At 38.2% G+C, this 26760-nt stretch overlaps 1 protein-coding gene across 1 annotated transcript in view; it reads left to right on the forward strand.

Moving 5' to 3' along the window:
- Window positions 1–26760, forward strand: part of NOXA1 (NADPH oxidase activator 1) — a 77627-nt gene that overhangs the window by 24591 nt on the left and 26276 nt on the right. The window contains exons 2-6 of the mRNA XM_053696196.1: window positions 7147–7229; window positions 16765–16873; window positions 18691–18828; window positions 22238–22345; window positions 25884–25943. Coding sequence (XP_053552171.1) covers window positions 7147–7229; window positions 16765–16873; window positions 18691–18828; window positions 22238–22345; window positions 25884–25943 — 498 coding nt within the window. The remainder of the gene's footprint in view (window positions 1–7146; window positions 7230–16764; window positions 16874–18690; window positions 18829–22237; window positions 22346–25883; window positions 25944–26760) is intronic.

Genomic DNA, 26760 nt, shown 5'->3' on the forward strand with positions numbered 1-26760 from the left:
TTTGTCCTATGTCCATTTCTCTTTAATCTGTTTGATAACAATTTTAAAGGGGCATCGAAAGTCAAGTGTCAATGTTTATAGATTATGCAAAATTAAGTAAGGTAATACAGTCTGAACAGGATGTTACTTCTCTACAGATAGACTTAGATAAATTAGGGGACTGGACAGACAAGTGGCAGATGAGATTCGGTCTAGATAAAGGCAAGGTTATGCAGTTTGGCAGCAAAACTAAACATGCGACTTACTCTTAGGCCTACATTACAAGTGAAGCAGAAAGATATTAGTGCTATTGTGTGTTAAAATCACTCGGATGCAAACAACGCATTAATACAAGTCCAAAGTTATTTTTTAGTGCTTGAGCGATAGTCAAGGGCCTGCTAACATCTGCATGTCGGATATAGTGGTTCACTAAATATCTCACGTATTAGACTTCTATGGGGGAGCAAAATAAAATTCACGTCAGATATTGCTTGCGTGCAATGCTGATGGTGCTCTAAGCTCATGATGTGACATAGTGGACATTAACACTTTGAGATGGTTATATAAAATGATAAATTGTATATATAAAAAAACTCTGCAATATATTTTCATTATTTATTTTGCCCCCTTATTTCTGTAATTCCATTTTGAAATTGTGAGCGTTTCAGTTTCTGTTAGAAATGGAAGTGCACAACACTGTTATATTCCACACAGCCATTGGCTGCACACTCTAGTGTCTTATGCATAACTGTCTCTAATTGGCCATACAAGAAAAGGTAACTTAAGTTACAATATGGCAGCTCCCATTATTTTATAGACACTAGAACATTACACTTATTTTGTCAATATATAAACCGCTGATTAAACTTTAAAAAATACATCTACATGTATTCTCAGACTAATCTTTTTCTTTAAATGCATCATTCTACCTAGCATTTATTTAGTGTTTAATGTCCCTTTAACACAGTTCTATGCTGTGCTGTAATTATTTGTATTAATAGTTTGCTTCAGGTCTTAGATAGGGCTACATTTTACAGTGGTATTTTGGATTGTTCCAGAGTGCAACACTTGAAGGGATATTAAACACTAAATACATGCTAGATAGATTGATACATTCAAAGAAAAGATTAGTCCATGACTAACATGTAGATGTATTTTTAAAGTTTCATTAGTTGTTTAAAAAGTGACAAAATAAGTGTAAAGTTTTAGTGTCTATAAAACACTGGGAGCTGCCATGTTGTAACTTGTGTTACCTTCTCTGCTGTGGCCAATTAGGGACAGTTATAAATAGGTCACTAGAGTGTGCAGCCAATGGTTGTGCTGGATTTAACAGTGTTCTGCACTTCCATTTCTAACAGGAACTGAAAAGCTCACAATTTCAGAATGGAATTACAGGAAAAGGGGACAAAATAAATAATGACTGGAGCTGTTTTATATATACAATTTATCATTTTATATTACCATATCAAAGTGTTTAATGTCCCTTTAAAGGAACAGTAAAGTCAAAATTTAACTTCAATGATTCAGATAGAGCAGTGGCAACAGTGTTTTGCAACTATGTATAATAACACTATAAACATTGTTGCAAACACTGCTGCAAAATAGCTAAAGACACATGCACGCTTCTGATCTCACCCAGGATTATTCTATAACAAAAGATACCAAGAGAACTAAGCAAAATTGATCATAGGAGTAAATTGGAAGTTGTGTACATTTCAAGCTTTATCCAGTCCATTTAAGAACCTAAAATGGCCCAGCCCCTAAGCTTTACATTCCTGCTGTTAAAATAAAGATAGCAAAAGAACGAAAAAAAATGATAATAGGAGTAAATTAGAAAGTTGTTTAAAATTGCATGCTTTATCTGATTCATGAAAGAAAAAAATGTGGGTTTAGTGTCCCTTTAAGTAATACTTTTGTTATATTTTCCATGAGATCAACAGAGGTTTTGCAGAGAACCAAAGGTGGATTGAACCAGTGTGACACTTCCCTACAGTAAATACAGGGAGTGCAGAATTATTAGGCAAATGAGTATTTTGACCACATCATCCTCGTTATGCATGTTGTCTTACTCCAAGCTGTATAGGCTCGAAAGCCTACTACCAATTAAGCATATTAGGTGATGTGCATCTCTGTAATGAGAAGGGGTGTGGTCTAATGACATCAACACCCTATATCAGGTGTGCATAATTATTAGGCAACTTCCTTTCCTTTGGCAAAATGGGTCAAAAGAAGGACTTGACAGGCTCAGAAAAGTCAAAAATAGTGAGATATCTTGCAGAGGGATACAGCACTCTTAAAATCGCAAAGCTTCTGAAGCGTGATCATCGAACAATCAAGCGTTTCATTCAAAATAGTCAACAGGGTCGCAAGAAGCGTGTGGAAAAACCAAGGCGCAAAATAACTGCCCATGAACTGAGAAAAGTCAAGCGTGCAGCTGCCAAGATGCCACTTGCCACCAGTTTGGCCATATTTCAGAGCTGCAACATCACTGGAGTGCTCTAAAGCACAAGGTGTGCAATACTCAGAGACATGGCCAAGGTAAGAAAGGCTGAAAACAACCACCACTGAACAAGACACACAAGCTGAAACGTCAAGACTGGGCCAAGAAATATCTCAAGACTGATTTTTCTAAGGTTTTATGGACTGATGAAATGAGAGTGAGTCTTGATGGGCCAGATGGATGGGCCCGTGGCTGGATTGGTAAAGGGCAGAGAGCTCCAGTCCGACTCAGACGCCAGCAAGGTGGAGGTGGAGTACTGGTTTGGGCTGGTATCATCAAAGATGAGCTTGTGGGGCCTTTTCGAGTTGAGGATGGAGTCAAGCTCAACTCCCAGTCCTACTGCCTGTTTCTGGAAGACACCTTCTTCAAGCAGTGGTACAGGAAGAAGTCTGCATCCTTCAAGAAAAACATGATTTTCATGCAGGACAATGCTCCATCACACGCGTCCAAGTACTCCAAAGCGTGGCTGGCAAGAAAGGGTATAAAAGAAGAAAATCTAATGACATGGCCTCCTTGTTCACCTGATCTGAACCCCATTGAGAACCTGTGGTCCATCATCAAATGTGAGATTTACAAGGAGGGAAAACAGTACACCTCTCTGAACAGTGTCTGGGAGGCTGTGGTTGCTGCTGCACGCAATGTTGATGGTGAACAGATCAAAACACTGACAGAATCCATGGATGGCAGGCTTTTGAGTGTCCTTGCAAAGAAAGGTGGCTATATTGGTCACTGATTTGTTTTTGTTTTGTTTTTGAATGTCAGAAATGTATATTTGTGAATGTTGAGATGTTATATTGGTTTCACTGGTAAAAATAAACAATTGAAATGGGTATATATTTGTTTTTTGTTAAGTTGCCTAATAATTATGCACAGTAATAGTCACCTGCACACACAGATATCCCCCTAAAATAGCTATAACTAAAAACAAACTAAAAACTACTCCCAAAACTATTCAGCTTTGATATTAATGAGTTTTTTTGGGTTCATTGAGAACATGGTTGTTGTTCAATAATAAAATTAATCCTCAAAAATACAACTTGCCTAATAATTCTGCACTCCCTGTATATCTATATGTGCATTATGCTGCATAACAATGACATATAACTGTAGCATGAAAGCAAGCAATTGTGTTACCCTGTAATATTGTTTTCCCTTAAAATCAGCAATAAACTCCATAAATAATGTCCCTTAAAAATATGATAAAATACAAAACCTTTATTAATCCATCTTAAAAGCAGTGAAAGGTAAACTTGGCAGAAACAGTATTGATATTAATAGAAACCACTCTCACGATACCGGTAAAGCTTACTTTATGAAATGAGCATACACATGTGTTAGTAAATAATGCTGGAATAAAGATGCATACAATGGGGTGGATTTATTAAGTGTCCGCTCGACATCGCAAAATGCAGCCAGCATACGCTGTCCACATTTATCATTGCACAAGCATTTTTGGTGCAATGCCGCCTCCTACTCATCATATCGGATTGGGGATGATTTTTAACCGCCACATTAAAGGTGCAGGACAGGTTAAGGAGAAGCGATCTTACGACCGCTGCATCTTTACTTCCGTTTAGGGAGCCTGAAACAATGGGCCTCCAAAGCAGTATTCGCTGCTTAATAACTGGAGCCCAATGTGTAAAGTTAGGGGCATATTTATTACGTATGGAGCTTGATGCCCCTTGTTTCCGGCGAGGGAAACAGAAGTTATGAAGCAGTGGTCTAAAGACCGCTGCTCCATAACTTGTCCTCTTGTTTTGAGGCCGCGGACAGAAATCAACCCGATCGAATATGATTGGGTTGATTGATAACCCTTGCTATGTTTAACCATTTTGCAGGGGTTAAACACCTAGGGGCGATTTTAATAAGCAGTGAATGCTGCTTAATCCGCCCGTAGTTTCCGGTTCGCCGGAAACTGTAGTTAAGAAGCAGGGATCGTAAAACATGGAGGCCGAATTATCAAATGTCTGTCGGGCCTCATCTGACAGTGCAGATCAGGTCCGACAGACATCACTGAATGTGGAGAGCAATACGCTCGCCGTATTCAGCATTGCACCAGCAGCTCACAAGAGCTGCTGGTGCAACACTGTCCCCTGCAGACTCGCGGCCAATGGGCCGCCAACAAAGAGGTGTCAATCAACTCGATTTGGTTGAATTGTGGCGATTCCTGTCCGCCTCATCAGAGCAGGCGGACAGAGTTATGGAGCAGCAGTATTTAGACCGCTGCTTCATAACTACTGTTTCTGGCGGGTCTGAAGACTCGCCAGAAACACGGGCCCTCAAGCTCCGTTCGGAGCTTGATAAATGGGCCTCATGATCGGGATGATTGACACCCCGATTGGCCGCGAATCTGCAGGGGGCGGCATTGCACCAGCAGTTCACCAGATCGTATGCTGCCGGCATTTATTGATGTGCGGCGGACATGATGCGCTACTTCGTATCATGTTCCCTCGCACATTGATAAATATGCCCCTTAGAGTACAATCAAAATAAAATCATACAATGCAATATAAAATCACTTTGAAAATAAGCAGCTAAAAAACAAACGTGCCTGGCCAGACAGCGTATCCCAAATACTACGTGTTTCAGGGTACTCTCTAACTATACACATTGTATGCAGCCTTTATTCCATCTTTTTTGTCACCTGTGTATGCTAATTATATAAATCTATGATATTGAGCTGTTTGAACAATTATTAAAGAAATTAATAAAGAAAATGATTGATAAATTATATGTCATCTGACAAGTGGATTTATTTGGCACATACTGACTTTAGCGCTGTCTCTATATATGTTAGTTTAGATTTTTTGGGGGGTATAGATAGCTGCTGCTACTATTTTATATAAAAATATTTTGGGCTCTTAATAAAAAAAACTAGGTTTGTATATAAGACCACATTTTTTATTTTCACTAGGTGGTGCTCATATAATTTTCCTATTTGAGCTTAAATCATACGCGTTTCAGCACTTTTTCCCAATGGATTTGTATTTTATCATATTTTGAATGGACTTTAGATCCATCTGTCAGTATTTCTGTAACAAGTTTAAAGCGTCAACATTAATTAAAGAAGATAAATGCAAAAAATCTATTCCAGATGGATTTAATGTGAAGAATATCTCAAACCCATGTATAATATTATAATAAATAAGTATAGGAGACATTTCTACAATCAGCAGTAATTGATCTTCCAGTATTTATGTGATCTGCACTAAACGTATCTAGAAATCATTTTTTATAAATTCTAGTATTTAAAAAGATAGTTTATACAAAATTAAACTTTCATGATTCAGATAGAGCAACAATTTTAAAGGAACAGTCTACACCTGAATTTTATTGTTTAGAAAGATAGATAATCCCTTTATTACCCATTCCCCAGTTTTGCATAACCAACACAGTTATACAAATATATGTTTTACCTCTGTGATTACCTTGTATCTAAGCCTCTGCAGACTGCCCCTTATCTCAGTGCTTTTGACAGACATGCAGTTTAGCCAATCAATGCAGACCCCTAAATAACTCCATGGGAGTGAGCACACTGTTATCTAATATGACACCCATGAACTAGTACTGTCTAACTGTGAAAAACTTTCAAAATGCTCTGAGGCAGTTTTCAACTCTTTAGAAATCAGTTTTAGCCTATCTAGGTTTAGCTTTTCAAAAATACCTCTAAAAGAACAAAGCTAATTTGATGATAAAAGTAAATTGGAAAGTTGTTTAAAATTGGATGCCCTATCTGAATCATGAAAGTTTTATTTTGACTTGACTGTCCCTTTAAGCAACTTTCTTATTTACTCCTATTATCACATTTTCTTCGTTCTTTTGGTATCTTTATTTGAATTTAAGCTTAGGAGCAGGCCTATTTTTCTTTAAGCACCTGGGTAGCGCTTGCTGATTGGTGGCTACATTTAGACACCAATCAGAAACTGCTACCCAGGTGCTGAACCAAAAATGGGCCGGCTCCTATGCTTACTTCTTGCTTTTTCAAATAAAGATACCAAGAGAACGAAGAAAAATTGATAACAGGAGTAAATTTGAACGTTGCTTAAAATTGCTGCTCTATCTGATTCATGAAAGTTTAATTTTGACTAAACTATTCCTATAATGGCCAAGAAACGCCAATTTTTTCTTGAATGATTCAGATAGATCATACAATTTGTAAACAACTTTGCAATCTACTTCCGTTTTCAAATTTGCTTCATTCTCTTGGCATCATTTGTTGAAGGAGCAGCCATGCACTACTGGGTGCTAGCTAAGCATATTGGGTGAGCCAAAGACAAGAGGCATATACTGTATGTGCAGCCACCAATCAGCAGCTTGCTTCCAGTTGTGCATTGCTGCTTCTGAGCCTACCTAGGTATGTTTTTTTAACAAAGGATACCAACAGAATGAAGCAAATTAGATAATAGAGGACACATGCACACTCCTGAACTTACCTTCCTGATTTTCAACAAAGGATAAGAAGAATACAAAGAAAATGTGATTATAGAAGTATATTGTAAAGTTGTTTAAAATTGCATGTTCTATTTGAAAAATGAAATATTTATTTTGGCGTTTTATGTCCCTTTAATGAAAACGGTTGGGTTTCATGTCCCTTTAAAGCCATATTGTAACCTTTCCTTCTGGTACACGTATAAATCTCACATATTGTTTCCATGTGTACCCTGTAGGCCTATGACGAATCAGTTACCAAGGATTCGCGTTTGGCTGTTGGGTATTTCCAGAGAGGTTACGTCAATTTCAAGCTTGAGAGGTAAGCGCCTGATGTATTTTGGATTGAAATGCAATATTTGTAAGTCCCCATTATTTCTCCAAACGCTGCAGACTCAGTGATAAGCAGCAGAAAACAGATGGGTTCAGTGTTCATACAGTAGCTTGTCATGGGGGGGTCTATCTATCAAGCTCTGTATGAATCCTGAAGCCCCGTGTTTCTGACAAGCCCTCCGGCTCGCCAGAAACAACAGTTATGAAGCAGCGGTCTAAAGATCTGCCGTGCAATTTTTTTTCCGATGTGGTAGCCTGTAGTGTGCACAAAGATTAAGCTGTGTCTGCAACTTCCAAGCTATGTGCACGTGGGGGGCGTGAGGCTTGAACTAAGCCTATCTGCAGTAAGGCTGAGCGGGAAATTGGAAGGTGGATGTCTGGCACTGAGTGACTGGTTGAAAATAACCCACGTGAGTGACACCCACACCAGTACTTTTGAAGTGAAGAGGTAGGAGAGCAGGGGTCTAGGGGCAAGCAGAGCGCAGAGGTCATAAGAACCGGTAGCTGCGTGACCCGGTGTTGCACGTGACATGACACAGGGCCAATGGCGGCAGACAGTGCGGCACTGAGCTAATCCAGTGCACTTGACTGTAAATGACACAGGGGCCAACGACGGCAATGCAAAAGCCGTTTTTTTTCCCCAATTCTAACTGAAGTAATTAAACTCGCTGTTGTGACTACCTCATAAATAATTTGAAACGTGGCATCAGTAAGAGTGTCTCTGTATATGGTCACTAGATGTTGCTATACTCTGAGATTCTGCCTTTTCTGCGCCAGTCTGTGCTAGTGACGTCATTTCACCGGGCTGTGTTTTCACTCGCTTGACGTCATTTTCCGTTGCCGTATTCCTGCGTTTTGCTTTTGTGTAGTCAGGTTGTGCTGCTGTATCTTCGTGTGACAACTGATAAGTGTGCGGCTACCTGTTTGTGCTACAGTTGTGTTAGTAGCTCTGGGCTTCCCAGTCCCATCTTTATGTAGCCCAGTGTTCCAGGTTCTACTCCATATCTTCCCTCAGTCACATATCGTCTCCCCAGACTTGCTCATCTTACACACGTATTGCACTCACTCAGTCTCTCACCTCCTTGCTTCCATATTCCCTCACTCACCTCAGTTTTCCCAGCCTCTTAATTTCCTGTCATTAAAGCGATATGAAACCCAAATGTTTTCTTTCATGATTGGCTCACTCTCCTCACCGATATACTTTTATTTCTCACATTCAATATCAGTGATTCACAAACCATGCTGTTATTATTATTATTATCAGGTATTTGTAGAGCGCCAACAAATTCCGCAGCGCTGTAAACATAGTCGGTATACAGGATAACTTTTGTAGGGATAAAATGGGTAGAGGGCCCTGCCGAGTTTTACTGTTGTAGTCGGCTCTTATGAAGTGATCTGTAAACAGCTGGGCCCATAGGCTTACGTTCTAAGGGGTTCAAGGGGAAAGCAATGGAGTTAGGAAAGGTTAGTGTTGGTTGTATGCATCCCTGAACAGTAGAGTCTTTAGGGAGTGCTTGAAGGTATTAAAACTAGGGGAGAGTCTTGTGGACCGAGGCAGGGAGTTCCACAAGATGGGGGGCCAATCTGGAGAAGTCCTGTAAACGGGAATGTAATCAAGTAACAAGAGTGGAGGAGAGGAGGAGATTGTGAGCAGAGCGAAGGGGATGGGACGGAGAGTATCTGGAGACAAGGTCTGAAATGTAGTGGGGAGCAGTGCAGTTGAGGGCTTTGTATGTCAGAGTGAGGATTTTGTGTTTAATCCTAGAGGCAAGAGGAAGCCAGTGAAGGGATTGGCAGAGAGGTGCAGCAGATGAAGAGCGACTTGTAAGGAAGATGAGCCTGGCAGAGGCATTCATAATGGATTGTAAAAGAGCTATGCGGCAGCTAGGTAGACCAGAGAGGACGGAGTTGCAGTAGTCGAGGCGCGGGAAAGGATGAGAGAGTGGATTAAAATCTTAGTTGTGTCTTGTGTAAGGAAATGTCTAATTTTAGAGATGTTTTGAAGTTGGAAGCGGCAGACTTTAGCCAAGGACTGAATGTGAGGAGTGAAGGAAAGGTCTGAGTCAAGTGTGAGCCCAAGACATCGGGCATGCGGGGTAGGGGTAATGATGGAATTATCAACAGTTATAGAAATTGTGGGGTGGGAGATATTGGAAGAAGGAGGAAAAAGAAGGAGTTTAGTTTTGGAGAGATTTAGCTTAAGGGTAGTGAGAGGACATCCAAGATGAGATATGAGAAAGGCAGTTAGTGCTGTGCTTCTGGATATCCACAGTGCTTTAAAAGAACTGAGCTCCAGGCACTCGGTACCTGTACCGAGGAGCCTGAAGCTCAATCTCGTAGGGGCATGCAACATTGGGTGAATCTGCCTCTTTTGTGGCTCCGCCCATTTATGGCTCCGCCCTCACCCATGGCCGGTATTTTTTTGAGGCAAAGGTGGTAACCCTACACTGAGTTAATCTGGTAGTAGTGGCAAGTTGTCAACTTCAACTTGGCAAGTAAAGTGGCATTGGCAATTACCCCCAGGGGGCTGTAGTGTTGAGCCAGACCAGATGAGGATGGTGAGTGCATTGGCAGCGGCATTGGTAACCCCAGCCACCGTTTCATTAAACACAGTCTCAGTCATGACTCACTTTATTTAAATGTATTGCTATTGGCCTTTTTTATTAGAACTGACTGTGTATATTATATACATAGGGGCTGAAAGTCTTTGCCCTGAGGCCCAGTGAAGTGTACTTAGAATTCTATATATTTTTTTCCCTCTTTGCAGGGGTTAAAGTAAACAAATAATTACATGGAAGCATTTGTGAGAGAATACAATGCACTATTCATTTTATTATTGTATTGTTATGTATGACTGTCCATTAGTCATACATAACAATTAACAAGTGCATGTAATTATGTGTTTACTTTAACTCCTGCATAGAGATAAAAAAAAACAGTCCAACTATTCACGTGGAATGGAAATGGCTTGTTTGATTACATTTGCATTTTATTTGAGTTACTAGAAAAACATATATATATGTACTTGGTATGGGGGTGAAGGAGGGCAGTGAGGTGGGTGGCATTGTTGGGGGTTATAGTGTCATGGTGGGGGATTGGGGGCGGGGGACATCAAATTGCACCTTCGCCTGTGTAGACAAAAATCCTTGCACACCGGCCCTGATCTGGAGCACTACATGACAGGCAATAGTGCTGCCATCTAGTCCTCTTGCAAATGGATAACATTCATGCAAAACTTCTGTCATATAGTGTTCCAGAAATGGGCCGGTTCCTAAGCACATGTCCCTGATTTTCAACAAAAGATTCAAAGAGAAAAAAATGATACTAGAAGTAAATTAGAAAGTTCTTTAAAATCACATTCTCTGTCTGAAGCATGAAAGATTTTTTGGGGGTTTTATATCCCTTTAATATTCACAATAAAGCCTTGCCCATATTTTATTAAATATTTACTAGTATGTTTGAACTGTCACATTCTAAAATCAGTGAGATTCAATAAACAATGCTTTTTCAGGTATTACACACACAATTCTAAAATATCGTTATTTACAAGTGAGCCCACGTTAAACCATGCTTAGAAAATGCAGGTGTTCTATCAGAATCTGCTACCTCTGACTGCGCAAGCTCTGTATTACGTAATCGCACTCCACATATGTTAAAACGGACAGGTAGGTAGTTGTTCTGTTGGATTTTGCAATAGTTCAAGCACTTGTCACAGTCGCCGATAAAAGTGTCCTGCACACATATTTATATCTCATTTTTATATGGAATCTGTATTTATATATTTTCTCAATATATATAAATTATCACGATGGACGATAAAAGTGTGTCCTACACACATACTTATATATAATTTATTTTCTCTTTATATTTATGTGTAGGACATGCTTTTATCGTCCACCGTGACAATATATATACTGAGAAAATATCTAAATTCAGATTCCATATAAAAATGAGATATGAATATGTGTGCAGGACACTTTTATCGGCGACCGTGACAAGTGTTTGAACTACGCATGCGCGACGATTCTGACAATGTAGCACATTCTGATAGAACACAGGATTAACTTAAATTCACTTCCGATGGGAGAACTTTTAACAGTACCAGGTGCAAGTATAACAGGTTTATTTGTGAGTCATCCCCAATCTTAGTAAATAACTGAATGAGGATGCAAGTGTAACAAGTTCCTATATCTTCCTGCCTTTCTACATTCATAGTAAATCTAGCTCATAGTCTCTGTAACCATTCATAATGTTTCATTATGGTTTCCTTAAGGTGTAACTAAATAATTAAACTGAGACTGATAAAAACCGGTTATTTTAGTCATCTGCTGCCTGGCTTTCCTGAAAAAAAGTAACAATACATTTTGACTCGTATATATGTGCAGTCATAGGCGTGCACAGCATGTTGCATTAGGGTGTGCACCCTGGGTCATTTTATTTTACTTATACACATATACGCACACATATATATATATATATATATATATACACACACACATACATATACCTATATATATATATATATATATATATATATATATAGACTCATACATATACACATACATACATATATATATATATATATATATATATATATATATATATATATTGTATATACACATATACACACACACATATATATATATATATATATATATATACACACACGTCTATCTGGTGTGGTGAAGGAAGGCGTTATTAAAACTATTAAAACCAAAAATATATGACCAGCGCCAGAAACAAAATACACAAGCGCTCTAAAAAAGATAGGGATCTCCCAAATACCCTACAAAACAGATAACTACAAAACAGGATGGAAATCTAGAAAGTACTAAGATGCTTAAGTGCAAATGTATGGATGGGTATAAAATAAAATAATATAATAATAATAATAATAATATAAATATATATGTTGCGGGTAAAGTCAGAAATTGGGTAATCCTGGCATTAACCGGGTAATCCTAGGATTACCCAAGCAGCTCTGGGTAAAGCCCAAAGTAACATCTCAAATCTACTCAGAGTAGTCACTGCATCAAACTTATATACGATGCACTGTTATTCCCACATCTTCGCTATCTTTTTTGCCTCCTCCTGGGGGGTTCAAGGGGTGCAAAGTCCTCCTTGTAAACCTCATTCCCCAAGGTTCACTTGGGGTGGATGCCTGAGAATCGGTGGGGCGCCTTCCTTCAACTCCAAAACAGGATGGAAATCTAGAAAGCGCTAAGATGCTTAAGTGGAAATGTATGGATGGGTATAAAATAAAATAAGATGGAAAATGAGTAATATAAAATACTAATAATATAAAATCAAACGATGGGATTCTATATTCCTTGACCAATGCAGAAGATTAACCACTAAGGAAATTTAGGTGCAAAGATTCCCTCAATAAATTACTATATATAAGTGTCCAAAATTAAACCAATTGATACAATTTCAGAGACTCAAAATCCTAAGAACAATTATAATCATGCCATTTTTTTTTTTCTAAGAACAATTATAAATATATATATAACTTAAAAAACACAGTTCTAAGAGTATATATATATATGTATTCACTTAAGGCTGGGAAGGTACCGGTAGCAATGAAATATGATATCTAAAATTACAAATTTAATGAACATAAAACTTCACATAAAAAGTCACATATACATTTGATACAAAAGAAAACATAGAAAATAACAATGCATAAGTCACATGAGTGATCTCATTCTAATTATATCGCACACAAAAAAAATAATCCATAAAAAACAGATACGGTCGACCTTTGTACAAAGAATAATAATAAGAGGTTATAAATACCACAAATAGTTACAATGACATAAAATATGCTAAAAAGTTAATAAGTTAACCCCTTGATCAGCTTAGCACCCAGGTGGGAAAGTGCTTAGCACTCAAATGACATGAAATGTGCTATAAAGTTCATTGGTTCCAAACGGAACGTGTATGTCCCAAATCCAGGTTCCCTCAGAATACCGCTACCCGGTTCTGTTACTGGGAAAGGGAACTTCTTTAGTGCAATACCACAAAAAAAGGTGTATATCCGTACTTACAGATTAGACAGAATTAGTCGGCTCAGCAAAGGTTCTGTGGTTTGTCTCAGCAGTGTAATTTATCTGAAGCGATAGCCTGGTTACAGAACTCTGCTACCGTCCTGAAGCGGTTGTTCTTCGATCGTAAACAGTCTGTGTTGACAAGCTGCCAGATTTACACTATGTGCTCCACTACGGAAGCGTATGGACAATGAGCAACGCGTTTCAATTAAATCTTTGTCAAGATTAATTAGAGTTACCTGCTTGCATGCCTTATATACACGTTAAATTATGCTTATTCGTTAAAAGCAACACAGATCTTAAAGGGGCATGTAGTTCATATCCAATCATTAGCAACTTTATATTAAATCTATACTTTAATACGTACAAAAATATTTATTTAAATTTCATTTGGAATGCAAATTCTTCCTAAAGATAAAATGATCATAACTATATATATATATATATTAAGATGCTTTAGGAAAAATAACTATCTGTTTAAATTTAATTTGTTAATGCCCCTATGAAATCTGGTTATAGAAGCTTGCACAATTAATAGCAGCATTAGAAATACGTATACCATAATACAAATTAATAAAATGAAAAGAAATAAAATACATACAGATGGAATGATAAACCAATAATAAATACCATATCTTTTTATGAAATAATTTCATATAGTTACATAACTAATATTCTACCAGTACCTTCCAATTAATATATTAAATGAATTACCAAACATAAAGTGAGTCTTTAAATAAATCTTAGAATAGTTTTTTAGATTTTTAAAATGGATCCTACAATAGATATTAAAATTGATATTAAAATTGATAGTCCAGAAGACATTCAGAGGAAACATCCCAAGTCGAAGTCCAAATTTAACCCATTAGGGACCAAAGTCTTTAATTCAAAAATCCATTTTGCTTCCAATTTCCCTCTGAATGTCACAACCTCTCCAGTTTGGCTTTACTTGATCTATAACTGTATAATTAAAATGTTTCAGGCTACCATTATTACACTGTTTGAAATGCTTAGGAACAGGAAGTTCTTTATTTCTATCAGAGTTCATATTTTCTATATTTTCTAATGACTGGATATGAACTACATGCCCCTTTAAGATCTGTGTTGCTTTTAACGAATACGCATAATTTAACGTGTATATAAAACATGCAAGCAGGTAACTCTAATTGAGCTTGACAAAGATTTTATTGAAACGCGTTGATCATTGTCCATACGATTCTGTAGTGGCGCACACCTGCTGTAATTAACTCGTGTTTGGCGTAGTATCGGCTATAGAAGCCTTAATCTGGGGTCTGTATTTGTATTTTACGATCGGACCGCCTGAGATACCTTTCAGCCATTGAGTTTGTTTCATTTACGTCTGATAGTGTGAATCTGGCAGCTTGTCAACACAGACTGTTTACGATCGAAGGACAACCGCTTCAGGACGGTAGCAGAGTTCTGTAACCAGGGTGACGCTTCAGATAAATTACACTGCTGAGACAAACCACAGAACCTTTGCTGAGCCTGGATTTAAGACCTGGATTTGGGACATACACGTTCCGTTTGGAACCAATGAACTTTATAGCACATTTCATGTCATTTTAACTTATGAACTTTTTAGCATATTTTATGTCATTGTAACTATTTGTTGTATTTATAACCTCTTATTATTATTCTTTGTACAAAGGTTGACTGTATCTGTTTTTTATGGATTATTTTTTTTTGTGTGTGATATAAGTAGAATGAGATCACTTGTGACTTATGCATTATTATTTTCTATGTTTTCTTTTGTGTCAAATATATAAAGAGATCCTATATGTGACTTTTTATGTGATGTTTTATGTTCATTAAATTTGTAATTTTAGATATCATATTTCATTGCTACCGGTACCTTCCCAGCCTTAAAGGGATACTTAACCCAATTTTTTTCTTTCATGATTCAGATAGAGCATGAGATTTTAAACACATTTCTAATGTACTCCTATTAGCAATTTGTCTTTGTTCTCATGCTATCTTGATTTGAAAAAGCAGTACTGTAAGCTTTAGAGCCAGACCATTTTTTGTTCAGCACATGGGTAGCACTTGCTGATTTGTGGCTAAATGTAGCAAACCAATCAGCAGCTCTACCAAGGTGCTGAACTAAAAAATGGGCCGGCTCCTAACCTTTTATTAATGCTATTTCAAATCAAGATAACATGAGAACAAAGAAAAAATGATAATAGGAGTAAATTAGAAAGTTGCTTAAAATTGCATGCTCTATCTGAATCATGAAAGAAAAAATGAGGGGTTAGTATCCCTTTAAGTGAATACATATATATATACTCTTAGAACTGTGTTTTTTAAGTTATATATATATTTATAATTGTTCTTAGGATTTTGAGTCTCTGAAATTGTATCAATTGGTTTAATTTTAGACACTTATCTATAGTAATTTATTGAGGGAATCTTTGCACCTAAATTTCCTTAGTGGTTAATCTTCTGCATTGGTCAAGGAATATAGAATCCCATTGTTTGATTTTATATTATTAGTATTTTATATTACTCATTTTCCATCTTATTTTATTTTATACCCATCCATACATTTGCACTTAAGCATCTTAGCGCTTTCTAGATTTCCATCCTGTTTTGGAGTTGAAGGAAGGCGCCCCACCGATTCTCAGGCATCCACCCCAAGTGAACCTTGGGGAATGAGGTTTACAAGGAGGACTTTGCCCCCTTGAACCCCCCAGGAGGAGGCAAAAAAGATAGTAAAGATGTGGGAATAACAGTGCATCGTATATATGTTTGATGCAGTGACTACTCTGAGTAGATTTATGATGTTACTTCGGGCTTTACCCAGAGCTGCTTGGGTAATCCTAGGATTACCTGGTTAATGCCAGGATTACCCAATTTCTGACTTTACCCGCAACATATATATATATATACACACACATACATATGCACACACACATAGGTACACACACATACATTTACACAAACACACACACATACATAATAAAGCACATTTAGGGGCGGATTTAACAAGCAGCGGATGCTGCTTAATCCGCCATAGTTTTCAGATCGCCGTAAACTGTAGTTAAGAAGCAACGCTGCTCCTTAACTTGTCCGCCACCTTTTAGCGTATGCTGTCGCCACCTTTTAGCGTAGGCTCTTGGCTACAGCGAATCATGTCCGCCCGGTATTTAATAAATTGACCTCCTAGAGTATACTATTTATTATTTTTCTTTATGTCCATTTAACAAATAAAGGCTAAATAATCTAACTTTTAAACAAAGTATATAGCCTTTTCTTGCCTGACCATGTTGTAACTATTAATGCAAAAAAAAAAAAAACTGTTTTATGTTCTTTTAACATTCCAAATAACCCATCATACAACGGGGCACCAGTCAAGCTGCTTTCCTGTCTGTATAAGGGACTTGCTGAATGAATTTGACCTGCTGCTTGCTATGTTCGAAACTCATCCCTCTCCTCTAACCTTGTATTTATTGCTAGGTATGAAAAAGCGTTGAGTGACTGCCATTTGGCGCTGGCAAATCTGAGGAACAACAGTGTTATAGACTATAAACAGCTTGGACTGAGGTATCAGCTGTACGCCTGGGAGGTAGGTTACTGCTCACCTAAGGGGGGAACTATAGGGGTACACAGCCAGCTACATATATCTATCTACCTATATATACCTATATATATAACAGGTAAATTGTGTATTATGTACCTGATATAGTTAAAGGCATAGGAGCACATTTATCAAGCAGCATATGCTGCTGTTTCGGAAACATAATTAAGAAGCGATCGGGATGATTGACAAGAAATGCCTGTGCAATGATAAATGCCGACAGTGTATGCTGTCGGTATTTATCGATGTCGAGCGGACATGATCCGCTATAGCAGATCAGGTCCGTCCGAAAAATGATAAATGGGCCCCCATTGTCTAGTCAAAATTTAACTTTCACAATTAAGATAGAGCAGGCAATTTTAAGCAACTTTATAATTTACTCCTATTATCATTTTTTCTTTGTTCTCTTGGTATCTTTATTTTAAAAAGCAAGAATGTAAGCTTAGGAGCCGGACCATTTCAGGTTCAGCACCTGGGTAGCGCTTACTGATTGGTGGCTAAATTTAGAAAATTTGTAAATTAGAAAGTTGCATGCTCTATCTGAATCATGAAAGTTTAATTTTGACTAGACTATTTCATATATGGAGCTTTCTGTAGCATGGTTTGTCTATGTCTTGAGGGGCAAACTGTTGCTTGAGAGCATTTAGTGTTCTATATTTTATTTTTATTTTTAATTGTGTCATAATTTGCTAAAAAATTGGTAAGAAAAATGTAATCATCTGGTAGATAAACTGTGTTAGTAAAATAATGTGATTACAAATTAATTGAGATAGAGGGGCCGAATTATCAAGCTGCGGGCGGACATCGCTAAATGTTTATCATTGCACAAGCATTTCTGGTGAAATGCTTGTGCAATGCTGCCCCCTTCACATTCGCGGCCAATAGGCCGCTAGCAGAGTGTGTTAATCATCCTTAACGTATTTGATTGGGATTATTGCAGTCCGCCACCTCAGAGGTGGCGGATGAGTTAAGGAATTAAGCTGTAGTGGATCATGTCCGCCCGACATAGATAAATGCCGACAGCATAAGCTGTCGGCATTTATCATTGCACAAGCATTTCTTGTGAAATGCTTGTGCAATACCACCTCTGCTCACTGGCGGCCAATCGGCCGCTAGCAGGGGGTGTCAATCATCCCAATTTCAGTCTGCCACCTACGACCGCTGCTTCTTAACTTCAGTTTCTGATGGACCAGAAACGAAGGGGGTCGGAAGCAGCATCCGTTGCTTAATAAATTGACCCCTTAGTGCTATTGCGTTGTATTTTTATTATGCATGTATTCATTATACAATTATGCTATATATAATGGTCCTTCTCAGCTAGAAGTACATGTTACAACTAGTCAGAAAATTGCCTTTGTTCATTTGTGAAACTTTATGAAAAAAGTCTCTTATAATTGGGGATAGTGTATATAAATGCACTTAGATGGAAATACTGTATATACTGCAGCATGCTGAGAGTTGTAGTTCCCCTGACTCGTCTTGAGAGGATGGGATAGGTCACCTGCAGTCAAATGAAACTAGGTGGTGGTCATTATGGTGGTGATGTCGGTAACCGTTTTTTGTTTTTAATCATTTTTAAATTACATCATTGTCCATCCATAGATAGCAGAAAATAAAAATACATCCTAAATCTCACTATATAAATCCTTGCCATTTAAGAGTTATTGCAATGCCTAAAGAAAAAAAAACACGCTATGACAAACAGTGGCTACTTTTGTGTCCAATAAAATCTTTTCTACAAATTTGCCACTCCCGGACTTTGTGGTACATGAGATGGTAAAACTGTTGTATTGTGTAATCGACAGGTGCTGTATAACTCGGCAGCAATCTTATCTCACCTTGGACGATGGGAAAGCGTATCTATAAAGCTTAAGGAAGCTCTATTTTGGTTGCCAACTGAGACCAGAAATGAGAAAATAATGACAGCTTTGGATCTGGTAGAGGTAAGAAGAAATGATGTGGGATTTTAACATTATAATTTGCAGCTTGAAAACATATAAATCATGGGCTGACCCATCTGTCAATGTCTAGTTATTGAGTTAAAGGGATACGAAACTCAAAAAAAAGATTTAGTGATTCAGACAGAACATACAACTTTAACCCATTGAGTGCTAACAACAGCTCTGAGCCGTCACAAGGTTTCCCTATCAGGTGCTAACGACGGCTTAGAGCCGTCACTAGCACTTCCCCACCTTTGTGGAGTTCTGGGGACCTCCATCCACTTCCACCCCGGCAATCTGGCCTGTATAGTGACAGGCATCATCGGGGCTTCACGTTTTGCGCAGGGACGTCACTGTGCACCTTTATTTAAAACTGACAATTGTTACGCTGCTTGTAAAAAATAAAAAAATTTAAAAAGTGAAAATAAAAAAGGATTTGGGGGTCTCTAAAGGCACATAAATAAAGATCAAAATTGCCTAGAGACCCCCAAAATATATGTTCTAAAAATAAACTTGTTTATTTTTGAAAAATAAATATCGGATTAAGTATTATAGCTAAATGATCGCCACAGTGATCACCTAGCTAAGAAATGTTGCATTCCCTTTTACAATACGGACCGATATTATATTTATAATCCCATGATCACCTGGATAATGTGGTTACAAATTAATAAATGGTAGAAGAATGCTATTTAAAAAAAAATAATATATTTTTATAATCAGTCTTTTAGCGTGCGTGGAAGATGAGTTAAGCACCCTCTTTACGCAGCAAAGAAGCGTATTTTTTTAAATAAAAATTATATATTTTCTAGCGACAATTCCTTTAAAAAATATCTGTTTATTTTGTAAAGAGAATATTTTTTTTTTTTTTTTTAAACTAAATAGTCTTTCAACTTCACCGGGTTATGTCTGCAATCAGACAACTGTAGCCACCTGGGAAATTATGATACATTTAATAAAGTACACATTTTTGGAAAGTACACCCTTTGGCGCATCAAATGGGGGGGGGGGGGGTACATTTATTGCTAGCACAAAAATAGACAATGTAATAATAAATAGAATAAGGCTCTTTGCTAAAAAATAAAATATTTTTTATGCAAAGCACCATATTCCATTAATTGTTGCGCACCTCAATTATGTGCCAGAGATACATGTAGCCCCTCATTTGATGCACCAAAGGGTGTACTTTCTACAAATGTGTGCTTTGTGTACCATATTTTAATTTTCCAATTGGATAGAACTGTTTAATTGCAGACATGGCAATCTTTAATCGTCTTAAAAAAAATAGCCTTTCAACTTTTATGGGTTATGTCTGCAATCAGACAGCTGTAGAAACCTGGGAAACTAAGATACAGTAAATAAAGTACACATTTTTGGAAAGAACACCCCTTGGCGCATCATACGAGGGGTTACATGTATTGCTAGCACAAAAATAGAGAATGTAATAATAAGTGGAATATGGCTCTTTGCTTAGAATATTTTTTGTATTTTTTTTAAACAAGCTTTATTGAGCAGAAATGATCAAGTGTACAGAAAGAATAAACAATCTATGTCACAGACGTACTGGTGATAACATATTCAACAGGTCATTATTATTACGGCTGATCGTATAGCATGAACATGACCTTATTTAGTGATATGAGGCAATAAAATCCCAGTTTAGCATTTTTTTTAAGCAATGCAACCTATTCTATTAATTGCTGCACACCCCAAATTCATGCTAGAAATACTTGTAGCCCCTCATTTGATGCACCAAGGGGTGTACTTTCTGCAAATGTGTGCTTTGTGTACCCCATTTTAATTTCTTATGTTTAATTGCTGAAAATAGTACAGTGAATTCTAAGATGCTGTTTTTGATAATTTATCAAATTGACATGCCTGCAATAAAACAGTGGGAAAAAACTGTGAAATGTTCTTAATTTCTGCTTATTTCAGACAGGTTACTTACTACAAATATTTATCCACACAGGTTTGGATGATAGAGCTTAGAAAAATAAAATTACATACTATTATTTATTGAGTCAGGAGTAAAAAAATACTCTCTTTTCAGATTTTACGTGCTATTTTTTAAACCCGATGATACATACACATATATTAAAGGTATATTTTGAATCTGCTGGATCTGCTGAAAAAAACAATATATAGTTTGTATAGTTAATTTGCACAAACTTTACTTCTAAAAGTGTTAATATGTGAACTGCAACAAAAAGCTCAAAACCAGATTAGCACACAGGTGGGAATTGGCTTAGCAGCCAAAGCCATTTTTCCAATTTACTTCTATTATCAAACTTACTTTGTTCCCATTGTATTCTTTGTTGACGAGATACCTAGGTAGGTGTCGAGCGCAGTGTTTCTCAACTGGGGTCTTCAAGAACCCCCAATAGGCTAGGTTTTCAATATAGCTAAACTAGAGCACAGGTGAAGTAATCAGCTGATCAGTAACCATGGTTACTAACCTGCTTTCACCCATGGAACACATGCAGAAACTGTTAGAGCTTTCACTTTGCAGCACTGCTCAACATCAGACTGTTATCTCCAAACAGCGCTGTGCTCTGGTTGCACTGTCTAAATTTTTCTTAATACAGTGCAGCCAGAGCGAAGCACTGTTTAAAGAGAACAGTCACATATGGAGCAGTGCATTGATCAATGACTGTGTCTCAGGGATTTTTTCAACCCTATCCCTTAACTTTTCCTGATCTGCAAAACTGTAACTCCTGAATGTAAAACATTCTTATGCGCAATGCAACTTTTTTTTATAACTTATTTTTACCTTATCATTATGTGCTGTTAGACCAAGAGCAAAAGAAACAAATTTATTCAAGAGACATTTACATTTTTTCTCTGTAGCTAATTTGCATTTACATAACTGCTTAAATATCTTATAAAGCTTTAAAGTTGGCTTTATTCTACGGTTCATCAACACTTTACAGTTGAGTTGGTGCTTTAGTGTAACTGCCTAATTTAAAATTTCATTCCGTTTCAAAATGAAAAATTTTCACTAAAAAAAAAATCTCATCACAGAAAGTGAAAAAACATTCTGCCTCTGCATGCTTTCTGAGGCACTAGCTACTTCTGAGCATGTGCAAGAGTTTACATTGTATACATATATGAGCCTGGGATTCACTGATAGCTGCTACAAAATACTAGGGTCAGGGAAATGGAAAGAAATGTTGAAAATTGCAAAAGGCTATTACATTGTCTTTTTAATATGCATCTGTTGATTATCCATTTCTACTGTATTTACTAGCCCTTTAACATAATGGAAATGTTTTTCACTAGCCAAACATTACCCACCACATGCCTTGTTAGGAGGAGCCAATCAGGACTTGTTACTGGAATAGAGAAGTCTAGCTATGTTCAATATTCCCTCATATTACAGGCATGATCTAATTATACGTTTTCCCTCCCACAGAAACAGCAGGTACTGATGCCGTGTCACATACCTGATGGAGAAATGTTCAGGCCTCGAAAGCAGGAAGTAGATCAATTAAAGTCCCTGAACTTCCTAGGAAAACCAAAGGTGAGACTATCACACCCTAAAATGAATCCTTTCATAACATATTATAAAACTCAAAATTACATTTCAGTGGTTCTGATAAAACATAGAATTTTAAGAAACTTTTCAATTTACTTCTATCAAATGCACGTCATTCTCTTGGTATCCTTTGTTGAAAAGCATACCTAGGCAGGCTCAGCAGCAGCAACGCACTACAGCAAGCTAGCTGGTGATTGGTGAATAAACACATATATCTCATTGGATCACCGGATATGTTTAGCTAAGTCCGTTGCTGTTTTGGAGCTGACTTTAACTATGTGTTTGATCCCTAAAAGCACAGTTATATGTAAGTAAGGGTGCAACAATAAAATACTCTTCAGTGGCGGATCCAGAGGGGGGGATGGGGAAATGGGGCAATTGCCCCCGCCCCCCAACAGCCAAGACCAGAAGGAACTGTTATAGTGAATCGCTTCACAGAGAACCATTTTAAAATGTATACGGTACTGCAGTACCAGACACATTTTACAACGGTCAAGAAGCGATTCACAATAACCATGCAGGCACAGACACACAGGGGCCGATTTATCATTGCCTGAATCGCCCCCAATGCAGCTGTTTCCTTGCGAACCTTAAGGCTCGCCGCAAACAGGAATTAAGAAGCAGCTGTCTTAAGACCGCTGCCTCTTAACTCCTACGCCTCCTCTGAGGCTGCGGTCTGCAATCTGCCCTATCGTGTATGATCGAGTTGATTGACACCCCCGGTTGTCTGCGAATCTGCAGGGGGCGGCATTGCACAAGCAGTTCACCAGAACTGCTTGTGCAATGTTAAATGCTGACAGCGTGTGCTGTCAGCATTCAACGATGTCCGGCGGACATGATCCACTACAGCAGATCACGTCCGACAGACATTGATAAATTGACCCCACAGTATTGAAGGGCTGCTGCCTTTAATGATGAATCTCCGACAACCGTCCTGACCTATGTGCTGTGCACTGCAGGGTGCCAGCCCACCAACCGTGACCGTCCTTACAGTCTGCTGCACAGCACTACATGGCTGCTTTACCGGGATGTTTACCAACTCAGACTTGGGAGGCCCTTGTAATTTATTACTTAAATCACCACCTGACGAGAAGGAGTTTTGGTGCTGGTCACGCTGCTTGACTTATGTAAAGAGAGCAGCAATTCTCCCCAGACTGCGGGGGAATCTCAAGGAGTATATATACAGAAATCTGCCACATTGCCCCTCCCGATATTTGTCTCTAGATCCGCCACTGATGATCTTACACATTCTCTTTGCTCTTGTAAATCCCTTTGTTACTTTTTACTATACATAGAGAAGTGTTCCCTCTAAGGCCAGTTTTGTGTGCGGCCCAGCAGTGAAACAGTTAATTAGAGCAATTTGCAAACACTACACAATACAGACTGCAAGGTGTGGTCCCCTTATTAACTGTTTCACTGCTGGTCCGCACACAAAACTGGCCTTAGAGTACTGGTTTTCAAACCTGTCCTCAAACCTCCCTAACAGGTCAGATTTTGAGGATATTTAAACTGGTGCACAGGTGAAATAATTAGCTGATTAGTAAACATGGTTATTTTACCTGTCTCATCCAAGGTAATCCTGAAAACCTGGCCTGTTAAGGAGGCCTGATGGCAGGTTTTAAAACCAGTGTCTTAGAGGAAACACTATTTCCAAAGTATACAATATCAATTACAGAGGCACCCATCCTATTTGTCAGAATTCACATGCAAAACCCTTATCAGCACTTGCGTCTGTTTGCTTTTTTGATTTTCTAAACCACTCTGATCTGTTAGAAAAGCTGTCATCTTATTTAATAGAACTATTCCAATTACAGACATCATCATGAGGAATATCTGGTCATGTACACAAAAATCTATCTATTGCGTGTTGCAATCTTCTCAAGAGTATTTTTGTAAAGCTTTTTACAGACTGTCACAAAAGCAACAAAATAAGAGGCTAAAGCAAAATTAAACATGGCAGCTACTTAAAGGGACATACAACTAAATTTTTTTCTTTTAGGATTCTGATAGAGCATGTGATTTTACACAACTTACTAATTTACTTCTATTATATAATTGGTTTTGTTCTCTTTATATACTTTGTTGAAAACGATACCCAGGTAGTCTTAGGAGCTCTTGATTGGTGGCTGCACATATATGCCCCATGTTATTGGCTCATCAAATGCATTTAGCTGGCTCTCAGTAGTGCATTGTTGCTTCATCAATCAAGAATACAAAGAGAATGAAGCAAATTAGATAATAGAATGGGGTGGGTGTAAGAATAGGTGAATAGGAAGGCACACAATGTAAGAGAATAGGATGAATGGGGCAGGTAGTACGATACGAGGATGATGAAGAGGAAGAATCCTCATCCTCTGTGCCGGTTGCACAGTTGCTGAGCTTGTGGGTAGGCTGATCCTAGTTGTTCGGGGTAAGGGAATATTGTTCTTGTAGTAGAAGATTATTTGGTACCAAATGGCGTCAGTTAAATTCTTGAAGTTCATGGCAAAACCTTGTGCCGAGAGGCAGGTGGTAATGAGAGATGTAATTCCTAGGACAAGAGAAGGATGAAATGATAAACAGATGGGGACAGAGATTTGGAGAGTATTTGGGAGTTTAAAGCGGTGTAGGGGTTAATAGATTCGGAAGTTTATTGCGGTGGGCTATTGGCAGTTTAGGGGTTAATAGGTTAGGAAGTTTATTGCGGTGGGCTATTGGAGGTTTAGGGGTTAATAGGTTAGGAAGATTATTGCGGTGGGCTATTGGCGGTTTAGGGGTTAATAGGTTAGGAAGTTTATTGCGGTGGGCTATTGGCGGTTTAGGGGTTAAGCAGTGTAGGGTTAGTTTGCATTGGTGGGTTATGTCGGCTTAGGGATACATACTGTAGGTTTATTTATTATGCTCGGTGCTATAGATTTAAAAGGGATCCTTTACTTTACATCGCCAATATCGGTGCCGATGCTACTTTTGCCAGCATCTCCACCCATTCGCCACCCATTGCAATGTATAGTAAAATGCCTCGCGGCAATACTGCCTTTAAACAGTAATGTCGGCACTTTTGAATATTTCACCAGTTTTCTCAACTTTGAATATATCGTCACCTTGCAGCACTTTCAATGACCAGGGCTCCAATGAGCTATTGTTCCTGCTCTATTACTTTAAATTCAAACAACTTTATTGAACATTTTACCAAGCAACATATTTTCTAAGGCTGCTCGTTCTACACTTTTTAAATAATGTTCCTGTAATAACTCAGAAGCTTATTTTGATGTCTTTGCTGCAGCGTTGTTGCTAAGAATTATGACTCTTGTGAAGCGATCATTACCTGGGTTTGCACATCATTTTGAAACTGAAGTAGTTGCTTATTATTTTGTCAGTAAATGCATTGTATAAATACAGAGCTGTGAACTGTTAGTGTGTCAGGAAACATGTTGAACAGACAGAGATGATTTCATACGTAAGATTTAATTTGATAAAAAAAAAGCCTTTACTAAAAAAACTATCTAAAGATTTACTTATTCATTTTACTTATATTTTTGTTTAGGTAATCACATCTGTGGTTCCCAATGATGATTACAGTGGATTTGAGCCTCTTCGGCCACAGGTAAAACATTTTATGAACGGTGTTAAAGGGACATTCTACTGCAAAAAAAAAATGCATGCGCTAATTCATTGGTTTTGCACTATTTATGCTCCAACTTTAGGGGTCAATTTACCATATGTCGGGCGGACATGATTCGCTATAGCGAACCATGTCCGCCCGACATCCCTAAATGCCTACAGCATACGCGGTTAGCATTTAACATTGCACAAGCATTTCTAGTGAAATGCTTGTGCAATGCCGCCCCCTGCATATTCACAGCCAATCAGGGTGTCAATCAACCCGATCATGTCTTACGACTGCTGCTTCTTAACTACAGTTTCCGGCGAACCGTAAACTACGGGGGGATTAATCAACATCCACTGCTTATTAAATCCGCCCCTAGGTGTTTAACCCCTGCAAAATGGTTAAACATATAGTTAAATTACTGCTCAGGAGCTGCAGAGAATTGCCTGTCCCAAGCAGGAAACAGCTGGTAAGCCAATCAGCAGTAGCAGTTGAATGCTCTAACAATTACTGACTGTGTCAAGCTTGTCAGCTGCAGTAGTTCCGAGCTGAAACGATCAAAAACTTGCCGGCATAGCGCGAAATCATGCAAAATCTTTTTTTTTTTTTAGCATTTTATTGTAACTAGTCCTAAAGCCTGTGTACACGGGCCAATTTTTTTAAGTACCGCGGTTCCAACCCTTGCTCCCCCTCTCTCCCCCCTCTCTTTTGCGCTCTCTCTCTCTCTCCCCCCTCTCTTTTGAGCTCTCTCTCTCCCTCCTCTTTTGCTCTCTCTCCCCCCCTCTCTTGCTCCCCCCCCCTCTTTTGCTCTCTC

This window comes from Bombina bombina, chromosome 12 (genome assembly GCF_027579735.1).
Source record: "Bombina bombina isolate aBomBom1 chromosome 12, aBomBom1.pri, whole genome shotgun sequence".
Lineage (NCBI taxonomy): Eukaryota > Metazoa > Chordata > Amphibia > Anura > Bombinatoridae > Bombina > Bombina bombina.